At 42.1% G+C, this 20000-nt stretch overlaps 3 protein-coding genes across 5 annotated transcripts in view; all 3 read left to right on the top strand.

The window, feature by feature from the left end:
* The first annotated feature begins 427 nt into the window (after window positions 1–427).
* Window positions 428–2806, top strand: s100w (S100 calcium binding protein W). Its single transcript, XM_030783668.1, has 3 exons — window positions 428–471; window positions 1695–1837; window positions 2614–2806. Exons 2-3 carry the CDS (start codon window positions 1697–1699, stop codon window positions 2785–2787), a joined length of 315 nt encoding a protein of 104 aa, XP_030639528.1. The 5' UTR covers window positions 428–471; window positions 1695–1696; the 3' UTR covers window positions 2788–2806.
* A 10604-nt stretch (window positions 2807–13410) lies between these two features.
* Window positions 13411–16409, top strand: LOC115820189 (ictacalcin). The gene is made up of 3 exons (XM_030783675.1): window positions 13411–13478; window positions 15058–15200; window positions 16059–16409. Exons 2-3 carry the CDS (start codon window positions 15063–15065, stop codon window positions 16197–16199), a joined length of 279 nt encoding a protein of 92 aa, XP_030639535.1. The 5' UTR covers window positions 13411–13478; window positions 15058–15062; the 3' UTR covers window positions 16200–16409.
* Window positions 16410–19155: 2746 nt separating this feature from the next.
* snx27b (sorting nexin 27b) overlaps window positions 19156–20000 on the top strand; it is an 11621-nt gene continuing 10776 nt past the window's right edge. For all 3 annotated transcript variants that reach the window (XM_030783605.1, XM_030783607.1, XM_030783606.1), the window contains exon 1: window positions 19156–19575. In XM_030783605.1, coding sequence (XP_030639465.1) covers window positions 19229–19575 — 347 coding nt within the window. In that variant the 5' untranslated portion in view covers window positions 19156–19228. The remainder of the gene's footprint in view (window positions 19576–20000) is intronic.

The raw sequence follows: 20000 nt of genomic DNA, 5'->3' as shown, positions 1-20000 counted from the left end.
AAAACCCGGTGACTCAGTCTGCCCGCTCTCCCCTTCGGACGGAAAACTCTGCTCTACTCCTCTTTGCCAAAGCCTCCACATTCCTCAACCTACCAAACTCTCATACACTGCTCTCTTTCTCTTAAGCACACACACACACACACACACGCACGCACACACACAAGTAGATTTTAGAAGCGACGTAAACAGCCTAAAATTGAGCAGTGACATTTATTGTTAGAGAATAATTGTTACAGGATAAATCCAGTGAAACAGGTCTGGGTGTGCTCCTTCATTGCCCAAACATGACTCATAGAACTTGAGAGCATGTTTGTGTGTGTGTGTGTGTGTGTGTGTGTGTGTGTGTGTGTGTGTGTGTGTTCAGTGCCGTAACGTTTGCTTTAAATAGAGGCAGAGTCCAAACATCACTGCAGTCCACACTCTCAGCACAGCTGTATCCCGTTTGACGACTGAAGACTACTCAACACTGAGGTGAGCAGAGATAGATAGATAGATAGATAGAGAGAGAGAGAGAGAGAGAGAGAGAGAGAGAGAGAGACGGAATGTTCTCTGCAAGCGCTGAGTGAGTATGAGTTATAGCATGCAGCACAGAAAAATGCCCTAAATAAATGAAAGAGTGTAGGAAAGACTGAGAGACTGGGAGAGAGAGAGAGAGAGAGAGAGAAACAAAGAGAAAGAGAGGGAGAGATGATTGATTGGGCGGTTTTTAACATGCATGGAAACCACGTGGGAACATTTGCAAAATGCATGAATGAATGAATGAATAAATGAATGAGTGAATGATTGAATGAATGAACGAATGAACGAACAGATGAATGAGAGCGAGACAGAGGGACAGAGGGAGAGAGACAAAATCAGAGAAAGAAAGAATAATTTAGTATAAAGTGTTAGTTGATTACGCTACCATTGTGTGATGTAGGTTTTTTTTTTTTTTTTTGAAAAGTAATTCATGTTTTTACAGCACCGTTATGACAGCTTACACACACATTATTTATATTTAATACATATCAGTCAATGCATGCCGATATGGAGCCTATATAAACACATTATATATGCGAATAAATACAATTCTGTGCCCATATCAGCCACAGCAGTTGACGACATCACTAAAGCACTTACTTATTCGTGGCTGTTGTTGACACAAAGATTCGAAATCTGATACGATTCATGAAAACAGTAGACGTAGAGGTCAAATAAATCAATGTATGTGTGCATGACTCACTCGTTGATTTACCAGGCCAGTGCTGTGTAAAACCAATTTGGTAATCTGATCTTTAAAATAATCAAGTCAGCTACGAGGAGGCGGGAAAGCGAATCAGCATCATGTCTGTACAGGGACGACGACAGGGTACGTGTGTGTGTGTGTGTGTGTGTCGGTGTGTGTGAGGGTTTTTTTTTTTTTTTTTTTAGAGGGGTGCTGCTAGGTAAAGATATGGGTGTACTGGAAGAATCTAGTGATGTGATGTGTGTTGTCATGTATTTCTATATGCTAGACTTTGTAGTTTTCGTTCTTAATCTGTTAATGTGCGTAAACGAAATATGCATTGTATTTGGCTCATGAAGAAACTGTATAAGATTTTTTTTTCTTTGACTAACTGTTTCTCTCTCTGCTTGAAGGAAGGACATGAAAAAAAGCAAGCTGGGTTTTTTTTCCCTTTTGTATGATATTCTTTCTCTCTCTCTCTCTCCTTCAGACATGTCAAGGCTGGAGAATGCCATTCTTGCTGTGGTGGAGGTGTTTGAGGAGTACGCAGGGAGAGATGACAAGAAGCAACAGCTGAGCAATGCTGAACTGGAGGAGCTGCTGAAGAAGGAACTGAGTAACCCAGAGTTTAAGGTAAGACAGAGAGAGGGAGAGAGAGAGAGAGAGGGGGGGGGGGGGGGGGGGAGAGACAGAGAGAGAGTGAGAGATCAAAAGAAATAGTGACAAGTTTTGACACAACATGAAGAAAATTCTAAATGTTCTGAAAGCATAGGGATGTGAGATAAAGAGAGACAGTTCAGATGGCATGATGGCTCAGAGAGAAAGAGAGAGAGAGAGAGAGAGAGAGAGAGAGAGAGAGAGAGGGAAAACGATGCACTGTCTCTCCGACACAAGTAACATGCTGAGACAAATAAATTGTGCAATGAAACTGAAGCATTTCCACAGCGAACCAACATTCACCCATTAAGGAATACGTCATTCAGTCATTCAGTTACTCAGCCATGTTCTTTACACATTCTTCTTAGAAACACATAGAACACTGTCATCCATCCATTATGATTTTGTTTAAACATAGAATTTGTTTTTTTTTTATTTTAAGTAAGAACTCCACATAACATTAGAGTAATGTTGTTATAACTCTTAATTGTTGAAAGATAAATCATACACGCATTCATATGTAAATCATGCAGGTCCCCTTTACAAAAAATACATGTGTAATGTTGTAGTGACATACTTCCCACCCACACAGAATTGACAGGGTGGAGTCCGGAACGCACGGTCGACAGTCGTCATGGAGATGAAGGGCCCAGAGAGAGAGAGAGACAGGGCTTTCCCATACAAACACTGACTCACAAGACAAATATTGAGGCCATATCAAAACATCTAATTTCTCTCTCTCTCTCTCTCAGAGTAAGATTGACCCAGGGGAGGTGGATGAGGTCATGAACATGCTGGACAAGAACCACGACGGCCAGGTGAACTTCCGTGAGTTTAGCATGTGCATTGCCACGCTGGCAAGGGGCTACTACAAGAAGAGGAATGGGAAAGGCAAAGGCAAGGGAAAAGATAAGGACAACGAATGAGAGAAGACACAAACACACACACACACACACACACACACACACACACAAATATCTGACTAACACCTTGCCGCAATACTCTTCTTCATCTCGTCTCTCTGCGTAACCGTAATCCCAGTCTACAGTCTGAAGCCAACCCCACCCCAAGTTATGAAAATGTTTTAGTATGGAATGAACGGTAAATGATGGGAATTATGCCTTTTTTTTCTGATGTATCAACAACATCATACGCAGTGTCTGAGATGCGCATTTCACCGTATCACAGTCAGGTGAAGGTCTCCCTCTGTCGGCTGTTTTTTTTTTTTCTTCTGTGAACTGTCTCTATTAATGTCAATGATTCAGTAAAAAAAAACATCACGGTCTTCAACGCATTGAAAAAGCTGGTGTCTTATTGTCTGTCCTATACCAAATGCAGATGTATTGCTCTTCTCACTGCTGTTTGTGACTTTTTGACTTTTGCGCTGCTACTTTTGAAAATTATATATGAATAAATATAAAAAAAATATGATATAGTGTTCTAAAATTATGGAGACTCTGGTTTGGAGGTGTGTCTGTGTGCATGTGTTTTTGTGTGTGTGTGTGCGTGCGTGTGTGTGTGTGCGTGTGTGTGTGTGTGTGCACGCGTGCGTGTGTGTGCGCGTCTGCATGTGCATGTGTGTGTGTGTGTGTGAGCATGTATGAGTGTGTGTGCAGAGGTGGGGCTACATGTATGCTAAACAAGGTTCATTTGACTGAATGTGGGCATGTTACGTAGCCACGGTGTTTGTAACTTGGATTATTACAGAAACATCCAGCAGGGGGGGTTTTTTGTAATTCTGTGCGTAAAACATTTTTACCAGTAGGTGAACCAGTAACACACAGTCGATTGTATCCATGTATTGAACACCCTCTTCAGATATCTGTAAAAAAGGTCTCTTGGACAAAGAAAGCCTCCAAGGATTTTTACACATTGAAAACAACAGGGATTGAACATGAAATCTAATTTAAATCCAAATAATCATAATTTGATAATTTATCATTCTCATAAAGGCTTTCATGTATGACTTTTTTTTCTAAATTTGGTGAAACTGAGACCATTTAAACATTGCCTGGTTCGATTCTGTCAACCAATCACAAACTCTCACAAATTCTGCCGTTATACTGTATTGTCATTAGGTAAAATGTGCGATTTACATAGGACAGAATAATGAAGATCCAAATCTGATCACAAAGCATCACGAGTTCTCCTGCCAAGAGAAAAGAATGAAGTTACTGTTGAACTGGCAGCATGGAAGAGCTTGGCGGTTGTGTGTGTATGTGTGTTGTGTGTTGTGTGTGTTGTGCGTGTGTGTGTGTGTACGTGTGCGTGTGTGCGTGTATAGTCGTTAGTGGGTTTCTGACTGCTAAACTAGATTATCCTGTGAGAACAGACACATCCAGGGCACAATGTGGTGTTAAATTACATAGGCACCATGTTAGCTGCTTTTTGCTCCCCGCTGAAGCTCTTTGTGGCTGACTTGTTTTAAATAAATGCAAAAGTACTGCCCTGTCAGTGTGGGCCCCAGTTCAATTCTTTACAGAGACGGAGACAGAGACTGTGACAGAGAGAGAATGTGTGTGTGTGTGTGTGTGAGTCTTCCAACCTAGATCCTAGCTGAGCAGGTGCCACCCCCCTGCCCCCCCCCCCACACACACACACACACACACACACACACACACACAATCACACACCTCACCCACTTGTAAACGGAATGTAAATGATGTTTATTGGTCTGTCACATGACAAAGCATACATCAAAGGAGTTTTTTTTTTTTTTTTTTTAAACATATGAAATATAAAACGATGGATTGGAGTGGACATATTCAAACGAACTGCTGACACATATGCAAAGCTAATGCTGCCAGGTGCACAGAGGTATCTTCATACAGTCACTTACAAAAAAAAAAAACAACAACAACCCACAGACACACAGTCGCTCAGAAGTTTATTATACATATCTATCAAGAAAAGAACAGTTTAGTGTGTGGTACCGACAAAATATTTGCCTGCTAAATAGTGTGGTACACCTAGAAAACATATGATAGGAGAACATTATCGGGCCAGTACACAGAACGCTTGTCCGCTGGATACGATATGACATATCGCATATGACACAAGTTAAGCCACTGTTAATGTGTTATGACATAATCGTGTCTAAGCATAACCAAGTTCGACAGTCAAAAACATTAGAGCGTGCTACAAAATGAACTCACAAAATGCATTAATTCACTTATTAATAATGGAGAAGTGCATAGCGGCTTTCTCAAACATGACGGGACTGAGTGAGGTAGTCCTGTGTTGTTCTGTAAATAGCAGTTGAAATACGGGGGAAATGCGGCTAGCCGGTAGGTAAACATACTGGATACCGGTCAAACTGCTTATTTCAGTCAGACTGGTTATTTTAAAACACTGAGGTGACAATAACCGACTTCTACAGCTCCGAGAACAGGCCAAGATCCATCAGTCTCCCGAGTTACGGTTAAACCCATTGTCAACTTACTGTGGCCAGAGTCTCAGGCTCCTGTTTCAGTTGTGACAAATCTGTGCGCTTTTTCTTAGTTATGGACACATGTAGTGTGTGTGAAGTTTTTTCTTTTTCTTAATCCCCCTATAAGATCTCTGTTGCTGTGCTCGTAGCTGCAATCTATGTGCATTTTAATGGCATAGCTTTCACTTAACTAAAACTTGATATCAATACTTTATTAAAATTTGAAGTTCCATCACCAAAAATCACAGTTAATACTCAGACAAAAAAAAAAAAAAAAACACCCATCCAGTATAACAGATTTCATTTAAACTAAAATGGACTGTCTTTGGTAGCCAACAGATGTCACAGTGTAGATCTCAGTGCTAATCCTTGTGTCTGCATAGGGCTCATTGCTAACCTGGGTCGCTATGTGTAGCTCTGTGCCCACGTTGTCTACAGTTCTGTGCTAACCCGTGAATTATCTCAGATCAGATGCAGTTTGCAGATAGGCCTGTGATCCAGTTTTGGACGGCAAAATATTACTGTAGTTAAGTAAAGATAAACCGTACTCAGCGTAAACATTTCCTATTTAAATATTTACCAAAGTGATAGAATCCAGTCCTAGCGTTATGGACTTGCTTATTTGAGTTATACGGTCATGCATCGGTTCAGAATTACTAGGGGAATCGTGCGAACACGGAGGACGACCTTGCAATGAGAACGCGTGATCAAGGTAATCTCATTTCTACTGCCTGAGGGTTTGCAGCAGCAGCTCTGAACACATCTGAGCCAAGTGTCGTTACGTATAAATCTATGCAAAGACAACTATGGACCAAAACTCCGAGCTAACGTGTCACTGAGCGGCTGTATCTGCGCGCGCGTGTGTGTGTGTGTGTGTGTGCGTGCGCGCGCGCGCGAGTGTGTGTTTCCAACCGTGTTTTTCCCTGAGTGGAGTCCCTGTTGTTGAATTACCTCGGAACAATTCCGCCTGCTATTCTGGGATCTCAAAAACACAGTCATGATATCATTCGTAGTCTCCATGCACAGACACCTCTCGCTCTTTAATTCTTACCTAAATAGAACATATTTAGGTAATTAAGTCTTATGGCTGTCAAATGATTTCAGATAGATAAAGTACAAATTCGGATAGTTTTACGAGCCCTAAAGCAGAACTTAAGCGATATTGTGAATTTATGGTGGGTAGTGCCTGTACCCAGAGCAACGCAGTCCAAAGGTTTAGCTCTCGGGGTGGGGAGGGGGGATCTCCAAGAGATAAAGAAGGCGGGTAGTGCTCGTGATAGGAAAGGGTGAGAGTGTCGCATAAACGTATTGAAAAGAAGAAACGCCGTGAACACAGTCAAGTAGAACGTTTCCCTCAACATTGCGGCGAACAAGAACAGACTTGATTCGGAAGAGGTTCAAATACGCACTGACTCACACACACAGACACATTCACAGTGTTCTGCCTAGGCCATATAGCCAGCGAAACAGTGATCTTCCTCTGTAGAACTGACAATGTAGGCACAGTACATGTTGACTCAGTTAAATGAGCAAGCTGTTCAAACAAAGATTATGAACTATGGAGAACCTTATGTGTGACAGAGGGAGAAAGAGATAGAGAGAGAGAGAGAGAGAGAGAGAGAGAGAGAGAGAGACTCTATTACAAGCAGAATCAGAAGCTTTGCCAAAAATGTAAGCATGATAGGAATTTTCACTTGTGGAATCATCAGATTTTCAGCAAATAAAAGGCAACACTGTCTCAGCATTCCATCTTGTTTGTTTTTCTGAGACTTTCCTTATTTAGGACACTCCATTTTGAAGCTTCCCTGCTTTTCTTCTCTGTTCATGAGTATGGAGTCCATGCCATTTGCCTTATTGGCTGTGCTGCAGTTGGGTGTGGCACTCTCAAAAAGACAGACGTAGAGAAAGAGAGAGGGAGTATAATGATAGATAGAACTGGTAAACAGACGTTTCATTTATGGAAATTCTTTCATTCTTTCTTGCGGAAATAAACAGATACTGATTTGGATCTCTGAGACAGACTTAGAGCTGTAACTCTCGGAATGAAAAGGAGTAGCACGGTTGTAAAAGACAGAGGAGGTGAAGAGGAAAACAGAAGAATGGCACAGAGGGAAAAAAAAAAAAGATGGACTCGCAGAATATTTGTGTGAATAAGGGAGGAAGAGAGAGAGAGAGAGAGAGAAAGAGAGAGAGACAGACAGAGCGCAAGAGAGAGAGAGAGCGAGAGAGAGAGAGTTAGGAACAGGGTGGCGAAAGGATTTCCTCTAAAGGGTTATTGTGCCAGTGTGCCAGGGTGGCGGGACTGCCAACAGGGAACATATTATCTCTTATCTATCCACACAGAGAGAGAGAGAGAGCGAGAGAGAGCGAGAGAGAGAGAGGTGGTTTAAAGATGAAGGAGGGGTAGTAGTATTTTTCCACTGTGAGGTAAGGAGTCCCTGCAGCAACACAGTGATTCAGAGAGGAAGCTTTCCTCAACACACACACACACACACACAGAGAAACCGCGGCACAGATATCCATAAACGGTGACTCGGAGGGATTTTCCAAATGTTGAAAGAAAAAGAGAGTGACACATATCATTGGAAAGATGCCAAATGTGTACTCTCTCTCTCTCTCTCTCTCTCTCACGCTCTCTCTCTCTCTGTCTTTCTCTCTGTCTTTCTCTCTTTCACACACACATGAAAACGCACCCACACAAACTCATGCATGTACTAACAAAAACTGTCTCTGAAAATAAGTGTACATCAATTCCAAAAAGCACACAGTGTTTAAAACCAGTCTAATCAATACATTGAGCAACCCACTGTTAAACACTCAGAATATTCCTAAGTCATCTTCAATAGATCATACAACAAACACACTTTATAGAATAGTCTTCCCTGGCGGTGCAGCCCTTTTAGCTAACAGTATGACCAAAGAACACACACACACACACACACACACACACACACACAGAGCACGCTGAGAAAACACAGACTGTGACAGAGGAGTGTTTGCTTTCTTCTGTGAGAATGGCGTTAATAACTTTTTAACTTTTCTCTGAAATGGTGACCTGAGTTTTTAATGGTATAACTTCTTTCTCTCTCTCTCTCTCTCTCTCTCTCTGTCTCTCTTACTCCATGCAGTACCGCTGGCAGAATGAAAAACATTTGCTCGTAAAAGTAAAAAAAAAAAAAGGAAAAAAGAACACAAGAACCTAGTTACAAGTGTTGCACAATCAATCGCAACTGTAACGCAGACACATACACTCTCCCACTCACACACATGCACTAGTGTGCACTCATTACATACAGTTGCGAACACACACTCTTTAACATACCTTTCGTACAAACACGTTGAAATTATACCTACAGTGCATGCAAATACTAGTGAAAAGACAGCAAGTGTGTGTGTGTGTGAGAGAGAGAGAGAAGGGAGAGGGAGGTTGGAGTTGAATGAAGAAACAGTCTGAACAGTCATCTGTTTTTGCTTTAAGCTTTCTTCTTTTTTTCCACTTTTTTTTTTCAAGTTCTGTATTTACCAATTAGACAACTTCCTCCCGCTTTACGCAAACGCATTTTTTTACACATAAACACGCACGCACGCACGCACTCACACACACGCACACACACACGCAAAGGCGATACAGTCCCTCACAGGTACTGTACACAACGGCACACTTCTTCACTATAACCGCAAAAACGCATTTTACAGTCCAAGAGTAACGCAGACGGAACACCACGGACACGGGTATGCGTTGAAGGACGCAGACAGACGCACTAAGAGAGGACTCACCGCGTTTTCTGCGTCGGATGAATTAAACAGATAGAAATAGAACCGGCATCCCACTGTGTTTATGTCTGTGTTGTTGTTTGTAACTCTGACTCTTGTTTTGCTGTTTTTTGCTGTGTTCCTAGCCTTACCACACAGAGAGAGAGAGAGAGAGAGAGAGAGAGAGAGAGAGAGAGCGGTGGTGTTGCCGCCTTACGGAATTCTTGTGTTTTGAGTAAAAATGTGCTGATAGTAAGAATTTCATTCTTTTTTTTTTTTCCCCAACTTCACAACATGTGTACAATTTACAGGTATGTTTCCTTTAATCTCTCTCTCTCTCTCTCTCTCTCTCTCTCTCTCTCTCTCTCTCTCTCTCTCTGTGTGTGTGTGCGTGCGTGTGCGCACACGCAGAAGAAAAGGTTTTTATATAAGCGCGGAGCTCTCCTGTCACAAATTCTCACAAAAACCAAGTTTACTGCGTGTAATGTCAGCTCGATGCTCAAACGAATGCGCACCCAGATTGGGATAGGCCAGTAAATGTCAACCTGCTGGTGGTGGATATTGACGTTCACAACACACAGTGGCCTGTGTTAAACTAATCTTGAAGACCGGAAGAAAACTTGTCCTAAAACTTGTACCAAACGAACATACATAGATTAAAATCAACAGGTTCCACACCATAAATTCATCGGTACATGGACTGATCATTTTCTTATACTTATTACTAAGGGACACAAAAAAAAAACCCTGAAAAGCCAAAACTAGGTTCCTCTACAGGATTAAATCTTGCCTGCGTTAGCGCTACAAACCCCCCCCCCCCCCCCCCCCCTTGCAAGAAATCCCTTTTTAACTCGATTGTTTTCCTCTTTAGAAATTCAAATTATGGTACACTAGTTTCAATCAAATGTCTTCATGCAGAACTTACTTTAGTATTTAACTCCTGAGGTGGTTTAGGCTTCACTCTGTCTAATTGAGGAAGCCAGTCTTTCTTGCGGTCAGGTGAGGGGTAGCATTGTGTTCCTGTAATGTTTCCAACGTTACGTGTACGAGGTGAATGTGCCAGTTTTTGTCCATTTAGTTGCAACTTGTCGGTAGCCAAATGCACGTGCGTACATTTGTGCGTATTTGTGTGTTTGGAGTAACTGTCTGCGTGCGTGTGTATGTGTGTGTAAATGTTTCTTTTGGATGTACGCGCGCGCGCGCGTGTGTGTGTGCGTGTGTGTGTGTGTGTCCTTTATCCTTTGCTCTCTCTATTATCATCTTGCCTTCAATGGGGCCTAACCTTCATCTCTTCAACCCTCTTCTCCATTTTCTAAGTTTCTCTTGTTCTCTCTCCCTCTTTGTCTCTCTCTGTCTCTCTCTCTCTCTCTCTCTCTCTCTCTCTCTCCCTCTCTCTCTTTCTCTGTCTCCCTCTCTCCCTCTCTTTGTCTCTCTCTCTCTCTCTCTCTCTCTCTCTCTCTCTTTGTCTCTGTCTCTCTCTCTCTCTCTCTCTCTCTCTCTCGCTGTGGTTTGGAGCACTGTTTAGTAGCGTACTGGTTTGACTGTTGGCGCCTGAAGCATCATATTCATTTTTAGCCACACTCCACACTCTTATCCAACTGCAGTCCAAAAGACGCCTGGGAGGGTACTGCTTCCCACGAGACATTTCATCAAGTCGAAATCACGAGCACTTCAGCCCTGATGCACACAATGTGTTAGATTCAGTCTCATCACAAGTTGTTGTTTTTTTTTTTCCTCTGGTTGGTTTACCAGTGCTACAATTCTTAAAACATCAACACTCTGTGTGTGTGTGTGTGTGTGTGAGAGAGAGAGAGAGAGAGATAATGCTAAGGATTTTTAACTACATTGATTGACGTAGTCACACACAGTCACAGTGAAATACTATTCCAGTGATTCACCCCTCTCTCACTTATATAACAGCACTGAGGTTAACTAAGTTCCCCCTGTGTTCCTCCCACCCTCTCTCTCTCTTCCTCCCTCTTGCTCTCTCTCTCCCTGTCCGTCCATCTGTTTCTCTCTCTCTCTCTCTGTCTCTCTCTCTCACTATCCCTCCCTCTCTCTCTGTTTGTCTCTCTCTCTTCCTGTCTTTCTCTCTCTCTCTCTCTACTTGTACCACTACTACTGATTTTCTGTTCTACTTCACTGCTCTATCAGTTGTTGGTAACAACAGTGAAATTAGGCCTGCATGCAAACAATAAACACCATTACCATGGAAACAGTGCAGTGAGCCTCTCCCACCAGTGCCCCACAATAACTTTGATACCCACAGAGAGAATAGTGAACATATACAGATGACAATGAGTCACTGTGTGTGTGTGTGTGTGTGTGTGTGTGTGTGTGTGTGTGTCTAAATAACTGGCGTGTTGTGACTTGGAGCAGCATGAAAAGAATGTTTCAGCTGTGGATAGGACAGATTATTTGATTAGATGAATAGACTGACACTTGGTAACACTGGTCACCAAAACTTTAGTTCTATGAAACAAATGGATGAAGAGACCTTGAGCTCTTTGAAGTTGTATTTCATGCATCTTCACCACTCACACGTAAATGCACGCATGCACGTACAGACGGACACACGCACACACAACGCTATTCATATTCAAGCCTTTCATTCTCTTCCTGTGGGTAATATGTCAACCCACCTACCCACACACACACACACACACTCACACGCACACACGCACACTCACTCACTCACTCACACACACACACACACACGCACGCACGCTCGCGCACTTTAAACTGATCTTTATTGTTCTACAGCTTGTCTCCAAAACCACGTTCGCGGTCCGTTTGTCTAACAGTTTTATGTGTTTTAAGTTGTTTGCATCATGTTTACTCTTTGAGTCTGGGAGAGTTTTCTCTGTGGAGATTCTGCGCAAGGCTGACAGCGTTACATTCCCGTATACTGAACAACGAGAACTTATCACAGGCTGCACCTCCTTTCCTTCAGGCATTTCATTAATGCAGTCTGTAAGCAAAGCTAACACCTTACCGTCATGCCATCCACCACAACACGCTGATCAGTTTAATTAGCTTTGGACTGATGGATATTCTGGTTTTTATGACTCACACTTATTTGACTATAAGATAGAAATGGCTCCTTTTCCCTCACTTAAAGCAATTTGATTAGATATCATCTCAGTCAGTTTGTCTTTTTTCTGTGCGTTGCATAATGCTCTTTGGCTCACATTCAGCCAGGCTACAATGGGAACTGCTGTTTAATTAAGGAAGGGAAAAAAAAAAATATCTAAACAAAACAAAACCTTACTACAGCTGCCAAATATTGCACTGTAACCTAAAGAAATATGAATATAATACATATGTGTACAGATATAACAACATTAATCATATTAATATCGTTAATAACAACAACAGCAGAAATGATAATAATAATAATAATAATAATAATAATAATAATAATAATAATAATAATAATGTCAAGAAGAAGATGACAGTTGTGATGCGAAATATTTCTGTGATGCTGAATATGATCTTTGGAGTGACTCAATAGAGTTTTGATTCAACGAAGTCCTATGACGCAATGCAGTGGATAGAAACCGCTCTGAATTCAGTACACAAGTTCATAGGACAACCTGAGAAAAAGTCCTTAGGGAAATTTAATTCAGTCAGAACTGACACTAGACTGTTCCTCCCACAGTCAAAAGAAATGCAGGTCAGGGGAACTGGAGAAAGGTGTGAATGTGTGCGTCTGCCCTGCGATGGATGACCTGTCCCTGGTGTTTCCCTGCCCTCTGCCCAGTGAGTACTGGGATAGACCCCAACACTCCCCCCCCACCCCCGCGACCCTAATTAGGATAAGCGGCTTTGAAAATGAGTGAGAGTAAGTGAGAGAGCTTAGAGAGTGAACGAAAAAGAAATAAAATATGCGCATGTGCTTCGATAAACCGCAGGAATTCTTCGGTTAACGTCAAAGAGCGATATCCGCATATACGTTACAGTCACTTAATTCAGAAAATTGCCTCGGGTCATTTCATAACCCTGTTTCTAGGAATACAGTGGTGCCAAAACCAGTTCTTTTGTTGTCAAGGTATATTAACCAAACAACGTTTCTATGGTAGCAACTATACTACAATAGCAACTCTAATAGGCCTAGTATACGCTGAATGGAACAAAACACAAGCTAAGTGCAATGTGAAGCACAAACCTGGGGTTATTTTGCTCTTAGATGAATCAGTTAGAAAAAATTAGTGGAGGGTGGGCAGGAGGACTAGGCTAAGAAAGAAAGAAAGAGAGAGAGAGAGAGAGAGAGAGAGAGAAGGAGGAGGAGAAGTGGGTTGGCAGGCTGGAGGGTGTGGCAGTCACAACATAAAACCCCTGGTCCATCCTTCTCTTCCTCAATCCCTTACTTTCTCTCTCTCTCTCTCGCTCACTCTCTTTCACGGTTGGCTGAAAACTCTGCAAGAATATCCGGTGAGTCAAGTTGTTGCCAAACTTGTTTGTGAGTTATTCAGTGTATTAAAAGTGCAAAAGGTACAGGTGCATACAGGTCTTACATATATAAGTTTTCAATCGACATTTTTTAAAGATATTTTAATGTTAGTTCATTTGCAAAATGTTGGTGAATTGCTTAGTTAAAGTTTTATTGTTTGATTTCCAAAGTGGCTTCTGGCAAGTATGATGTTAAGTATATTTTGGTTCGCAGATGCTTTGCACACAACTGCGCTATCAAATGTTGGCCAACGCTGAATAGTTCTAATAGTTGTGGAGGGAAACCACCCACTCTCTCTCTCTCTCTCTCGCTCTCTCGCTCTCTCCCTCCCTCCCTCTCTCTCTCTCCCCCTCTCTCTCTCTCTCTCTCTCTCTCTCTTTCATCGACTTCAGTCTCATCAAGTCTGCTCTCTCTTTCTTGTTTTCTCTATTTAGTGCTTATAACGTATTTGCTTACATTTACGTCCATTTCTATCATGCACATTCTACAGAATAAATGATTGGTATAAAATTTAAAGAATGCATGAACACTTTTTATTAACTTAGTGGAAAAGTTTGGATAGTGTTTGAGACATGGCTATTTGAGCAGTCAGTAAGGAAATAGGAGGGGCACAATAGAGAGAGAAAAGAAAGGGGTGTGTGAGTGTGTGCGTGTGTGTGTGTGTGGGGGGGGGGGGGGGGTTGGCTGGTAGGAAGGAAATCAGGTAAAAAGGAATAGATGGCATAAGGAGAGCATGATACCTGCAAACTAGGCGGGTTGAAACGCGACGGTGGCAGATGCATAATCTAGTCTTCACACTCTTTGACCAGCGCAAGGGTTGCACCAAGTCAACTGGTATGGCCCGCCTTCCGTCTCTCCACTTCTATCAGTCTTTTGTGTCAGGATCTCTCTCTCTCTCTCTCTCTCTCTCTCTCTCTCTTTTCCTCCTCCCCATATCCTCTCTCTCTGTCTCTCTCTCTCTCTCTCTCTTTCTCTCTCTTCGCTCATTAATCCTCTGTGCTAATTAAAGAGTGGTTGAAGGGCGTTGGTCTGAAGGGCGTTTTGCCTTCAAACCAGCTGTTTATTTTACACCTCCTCTTGCTTCAACTCCCTCCCTCTCTCCTTTATTTTATCACTCATTCCGTAGCCCACACACCCTCCTCCCTTTTGCTCCTGCCATTCATTTGATGCCATCCATTGTAAAACAGAGGGAAATAACTTCTGTGAGACAGGAGTTAGGTGTGGCATTGCCTGTGTGCGTTATGCGATATGCCCGTTTATGGTTTGCATCATTAACCCCTTTGTTACGAAGCGTAACGGCTTTTGAATTCCCTTTTCGAGGTACGCATTGAAATGTATTTCAGATAATGCAGGAGCACTTTGCTTTGTTTAAGTTTTAATCGTACACAAGAGTCACTCGTGGTTTTGACGCTATCTGTGACTCAACGGTTTAGCAAATGGGGATCAGCACGAAATCTGAACATAGTTCTCTCTCTCTCTCTCTCCCTCTGTCTCTATGTCTCTCTCTCTCTCTCTCTGACTCTATGTCTCTCCCTGACTCTGGCTCTTTATCTCTTTCAGGCAAAATGTCTGAACTGCAAAATGCAATGGCCTCGCTCATAGCAGTCTTCCACAAGTACTCTGGGAAGGAAGGGGACCCACTGACCCTGACTAGAGGAGAAGTCAAAGAACTTCTCAAAGCAGAGATGGGTGACATATTTGGGGTGAGAGCGCTGATTATCATTCAAAATCAATTCAACTGAATTAAAGAGAAAATAGAGTCAATGGCTCCTCACAACCACTGCTAATGTATAACGGTTCAGCCATTAAGTGCTTCATGAAAACCCCTAGTGCCTCCCTCTAACGTACAAGTGTCTTCCAGTGTTCATTTTACCCGATTCTTGGTTTAAAACAAACGAACAAACAAACAAACAAACAAACAAACAAACAAACAAAAATGCAATGCTTCATCAGCACATTAACGTATAGATATGATGACTGTAAGGGAAGCTCACTGCTGGCGTCTCCTCAAGTGAAGGAATCAACACTGAGATAGCTCCACAGATGTGTTTCTTCTCATGTAAATAAAGATAAGTGCAAATTGCACTGGATTAAGAACATCAGCTAAACGAACTAAACCTGTACATTAGAATCTGTCAGTCTACAGGTTAACAACAGCCCAAGCATCAAAACGAAGCCTACATGCATTTTGAAAACATTCTCAGAATTTGATATCATTGCCTCGGTGAGAAACTGTGGTGACAATGTTACATGCAGCCATTTTGGATCTTTTTGAAACTTCTTTGTTGACCCCTGAAAGAGTACATAATATTTCTTGAGGAAGCCATATTGGCTCTGATTCCGTTTTTGCCCTGATGTAGCTATTGCAGATTTCCAGGTCTTTGAAACCAAATGCTGCATGTGTAAATACACACAAAATTAATACGATTTCAATGGCAGGTCTGTTGTTATCAGCATGGAAACATTGAAACATTGTCCCTGACATTAGAAAAACCATCTTGGTTCTGATCCGTCTTTTACTGATATTGATTGTGACAACCTTTTTATCTGTTGTGCAACAGAAATCCAGTGACAAGGCCCAACTGGACAAAATATTCAATGACTTGGATGCAAACAGCGACGGCACCGTGGACTTCCAGGAGTACATAACCCTGGTAGCCTGCATCACCATGTTGTGCAATGAGTTTTTTACCAAGAAGTGAGGAAAGAAGAGGGAGAACGTGTCCCCTAGCTAGACACACCAACAAACACACACACACACACACACACACACACACACACACACACACACAAATGCTCGCATGCATCACACACATACACACTTCAATAGGAACACTGAATTCAACATTAACTTGCCCCCTTGTCATGCTGTAAAATGCAAACATGTAAGAAATAAATAAAAAAAGCTACAAAATTTTTAATGTGTTTGGAATGTGTATATATTTGTTTGTGTGTGTTTGTGTTTGTGTGTGTGTGTGCAATGCAGTTCATACTTAACAGTTTAACACAACAATAAATATCTAGTCACAGCAAGAAAAAAAAACAAATCAGCAGAGAATTCAGGAGAGGCTTATGCTGGGGCTACCTCCACACATGTAGCTGACGTACATTGTATCAATAGCTTTTTATTATAGCGACATGAAAACCATACATTTTTATTACCATTCAGTACTGTTCAACTTCTGCCAAAAGGCTTATACAGAAATGTGGGGGTGTGTATTTGCCCAGGATAGAATAAAAACTTGGCTGCTTAAAATGTTGAAACCAGAATCTCTTTCAGGCTTGTTCATTCAGGCTTACTATAATGTCTGTATATGTTTTTCTTGTCTGTGCATTTTAGAGAGAGAGAGAGAGAGAGACAGATGGAGAGACAGAGAGAGAGAGAGAGCGAAGAGGTGTGAGGGAGGAAATGTTCAGAAATTAAGCAGTTGGAGAGTGATATGGTCAGTCACATCCACATGCAAACACACGAAGACATACGCACTCCCATGCACACACACACACTCTCACTCACTCACTCATTATCTAAGACGCTTATCCTGATTAGGGTCGCGGGGGGTGCTGGAGCCTATCCCAGCGCTCATAGGGCGAAAGGCAGGGAAACACCCTGGACAGATCGCCAGTCCATCGCAGGGCAGACACACAGAAAAACACACTCACACTGACACGCATTCATACCTAAGGGCAATTTAGTGTCTCCAATTCACCTAACCTGCATGTCTTTGGACTGTGGGAGGAAACCAGAGCTCCCAGAGGAAACCCACGCAGACACGGGGAGAACATGCAAACTCCACACAGAAAGGACCCTGGCCACCCGGCCTGGAACCGAACCCGAAGCCTTCTTGCTGTGAGGCGACAGTGCTACCCACTGCACCACCATGCTGCCCCCAGTCTTTCATCTGTAAAATGTATCTCATGAGCATGCCTGTTTCAGTGTTCTCCAATCCCAATGAAAATATTTCATATTTTCACTCGAAGCACAAAAAAACATAAGAGAATGACATATTCTTAAATTCATCACAAGCTAACACATCACAATATTAGTCTTGGTCTAAGTTAGACTGACCCCAAAACCCTATACATCTCACAGTCCTACTCAATTTATGAAACTTTATACGAGTAACCAAAAATACTTTCAGACACTAGAGTGTATACGCCATCACTTCTGACCAGACCCATTGGATCACCAACTGAAATGTGTTTCGTTGTCGTGTCTGAATAGGCTGGTCTGTGTGTGTGTGTGTGTGTGTGTGTGTGTGTGTGTGTTTAGGGGGGGTTGCCAGACAGAGCCAAAAACTTTTTAAATTCCTTTTTTTTCCTCAGGATTTTCTTGGTTCCACAAGCTTGTCTCTATTCCAAATATGACTCAGATTGGACCCCCATCTCTGACTGTTTTATTTCCAAAAGGCTCCATGTTTGGACTTTTCCTTTCTATTCACAGCTTTCCAAGTAAATCCATGGTGTCAGTCTAATCCATAAACCACATATGATTCATTCATTCATTTTCCAAGCCACTTAAGGTCCTAATTAAGGTCACGGGGTGCTGGAGCCCATCCCAGCACTCGTTGGGTGAAGGGCGGGGAAACACCCTGGTCGCCGGTCCATCGCAGACCACATATGAAGTTAAAAAACTAATTTTAATGACTTGAAAAGTTTGGAATCTAGCAGTTCAGATTTAGTGCTGTTCCATTTTGTTTGATTGATTTGAGAAAAGATATGGATTCTCAGAGTATTCGTTCTTAGAGTCTGTGCTATACATCCACTTACTGTATTTAAGACATTGTGATTTCATTATGGGGCCATATACAGTAGGCGATTTGTTATTTTTAACAGGGGGATGGCCCAATTGTCACTGACACTACTTTATAGAGTATATAGGGGGATGGTAGGTCAACAAGGGGGATCCGTTTTGGTCATTTTGCTACCAAGGGGGATGGCATCCCCCCTCATCCCCCTACTAATGGCCAACTAGTTACATAGTTAGACCAGGTTCATGAGACATACCTCACACGTTCTTCAAACATCAGTGACTACATGCATGACTGACCAAAATGGTCTCTGGAAAATTTTACATATTGCGCCTGCACACACTGTCACTCTTTACTTTCCAGTAAAGGTCTCCATCCTGTGGTGGAAGAATGAATTACTTTAACTGTGGCAAATAATAATAATAATAATAATAATAATAATAATAATAATAATAATAATAGCTGTAGAATTCATGTAGGATTAAAAGAATTAGGAATATGATTTTTATTATGCATAGTTCATTGGTTCATTGTCATGCTTTGTGAAATGCCACAAATGTTTTACTCTCGTTTACTAAAGTAGATTAAAGCACTGGTCTGCAATCTAGTCACATATCTTTAAAGATAAAACCACATACAGAAGTCGTACAGTGGCTGATATGGGTAATTCACAACCCCTCTGTGTCACTGTGACGCTTGTCTGAGCAATTTACTGCTTCAAGTGGTGAAAATCTGTTCCAACCAGAATGACTTGAAAACCTTTTCTAGAAGGTAAAATGTCCCGGCAGGGGACTACATATCCCATGATTCTGTTGTTTGTTGTTACGTGAACTACGGGAAGAAACGGATAGAGGTCTCGTGATGGGGTTGGACTTACACATTGTCCGTTTCTGCTGTTTTGGGGTTTTGACGTGCTTATGCAGCTAACAAGCTAATGTAGCGCTAAATTAAGGACTAGGCTGGGGAAATTTTTCAATCATAAAATGGCGGATGTTGTCGAACGAGACGGAATTCGGACGACTATCCCTCCGGTGCTTCACACATCCTCACGAAACGGCTCCGGTGTGAGTTCGGCTTCGGCAGTGGGCAGTGGCTCCGGTACCGGCGGTCATACAACGGCTACCACGGTCACATCAGGCCCCCGACTCGTCCGGATCGTGAAATCGGATTCGGGCTATGGTTTTAACGTTCGAGGGCAAGTGAGTGAAGGAGGACAACTGCGGAGCATCAACGGAGAATTGTACGCTCCACTCCAACATGTTAGCGCTGTTTTACCGGGAGGAGCCGCGGACAGAGCTGGTATCTCTAAGGGCGACCGGATCCTTGAAGTGTAAGTCCATTGACAACTTAAGACCCCAAGTCTCTTTATCGGCTGTATAAACGACTGAACACAAGTATTTTTTTCTGCAGGATAACCGAGCTTCTTACGGTTAAGGTTAATAGATAGCTCTTGAAGCTGATGCATCCTTTGCAGTGTTGCAGTAATGATAATAAATGTTGCAGCACTAGTTATCAACAGTCAACATATATCAGTTACTTAGGATGCTTTAATCTCAATCCACGTTGCAATATATTATCAGCACAGTAAGTTCCTAATTATCAGTTGCCATGAATCTGTTTGGTATTTAATCACAGAGCACAGTAGTATTACTATTACAAAACGTATCATCAAAATACACAGATGCAAAACATTTCACATGATTAAGTTAAGTTATTTAAGTTCATTTAATTAACATCACTTTAAAGACCATAGAA

The sequence above is a fragment of the Chanos chanos genome, chromosome 9, assembly GCF_902362185.1.
Source record: "Chanos chanos chromosome 9, fChaCha1.1, whole genome shotgun sequence".
NCBI classification, from domain to species: domain Eukaryota; kingdom Metazoa; phylum Chordata; class Actinopteri; order Gonorynchiformes; family Chanidae; genus Chanos; species Chanos chanos.
This window is presented reverse-complemented; position numbering and strand designations above follow the sequence as displayed.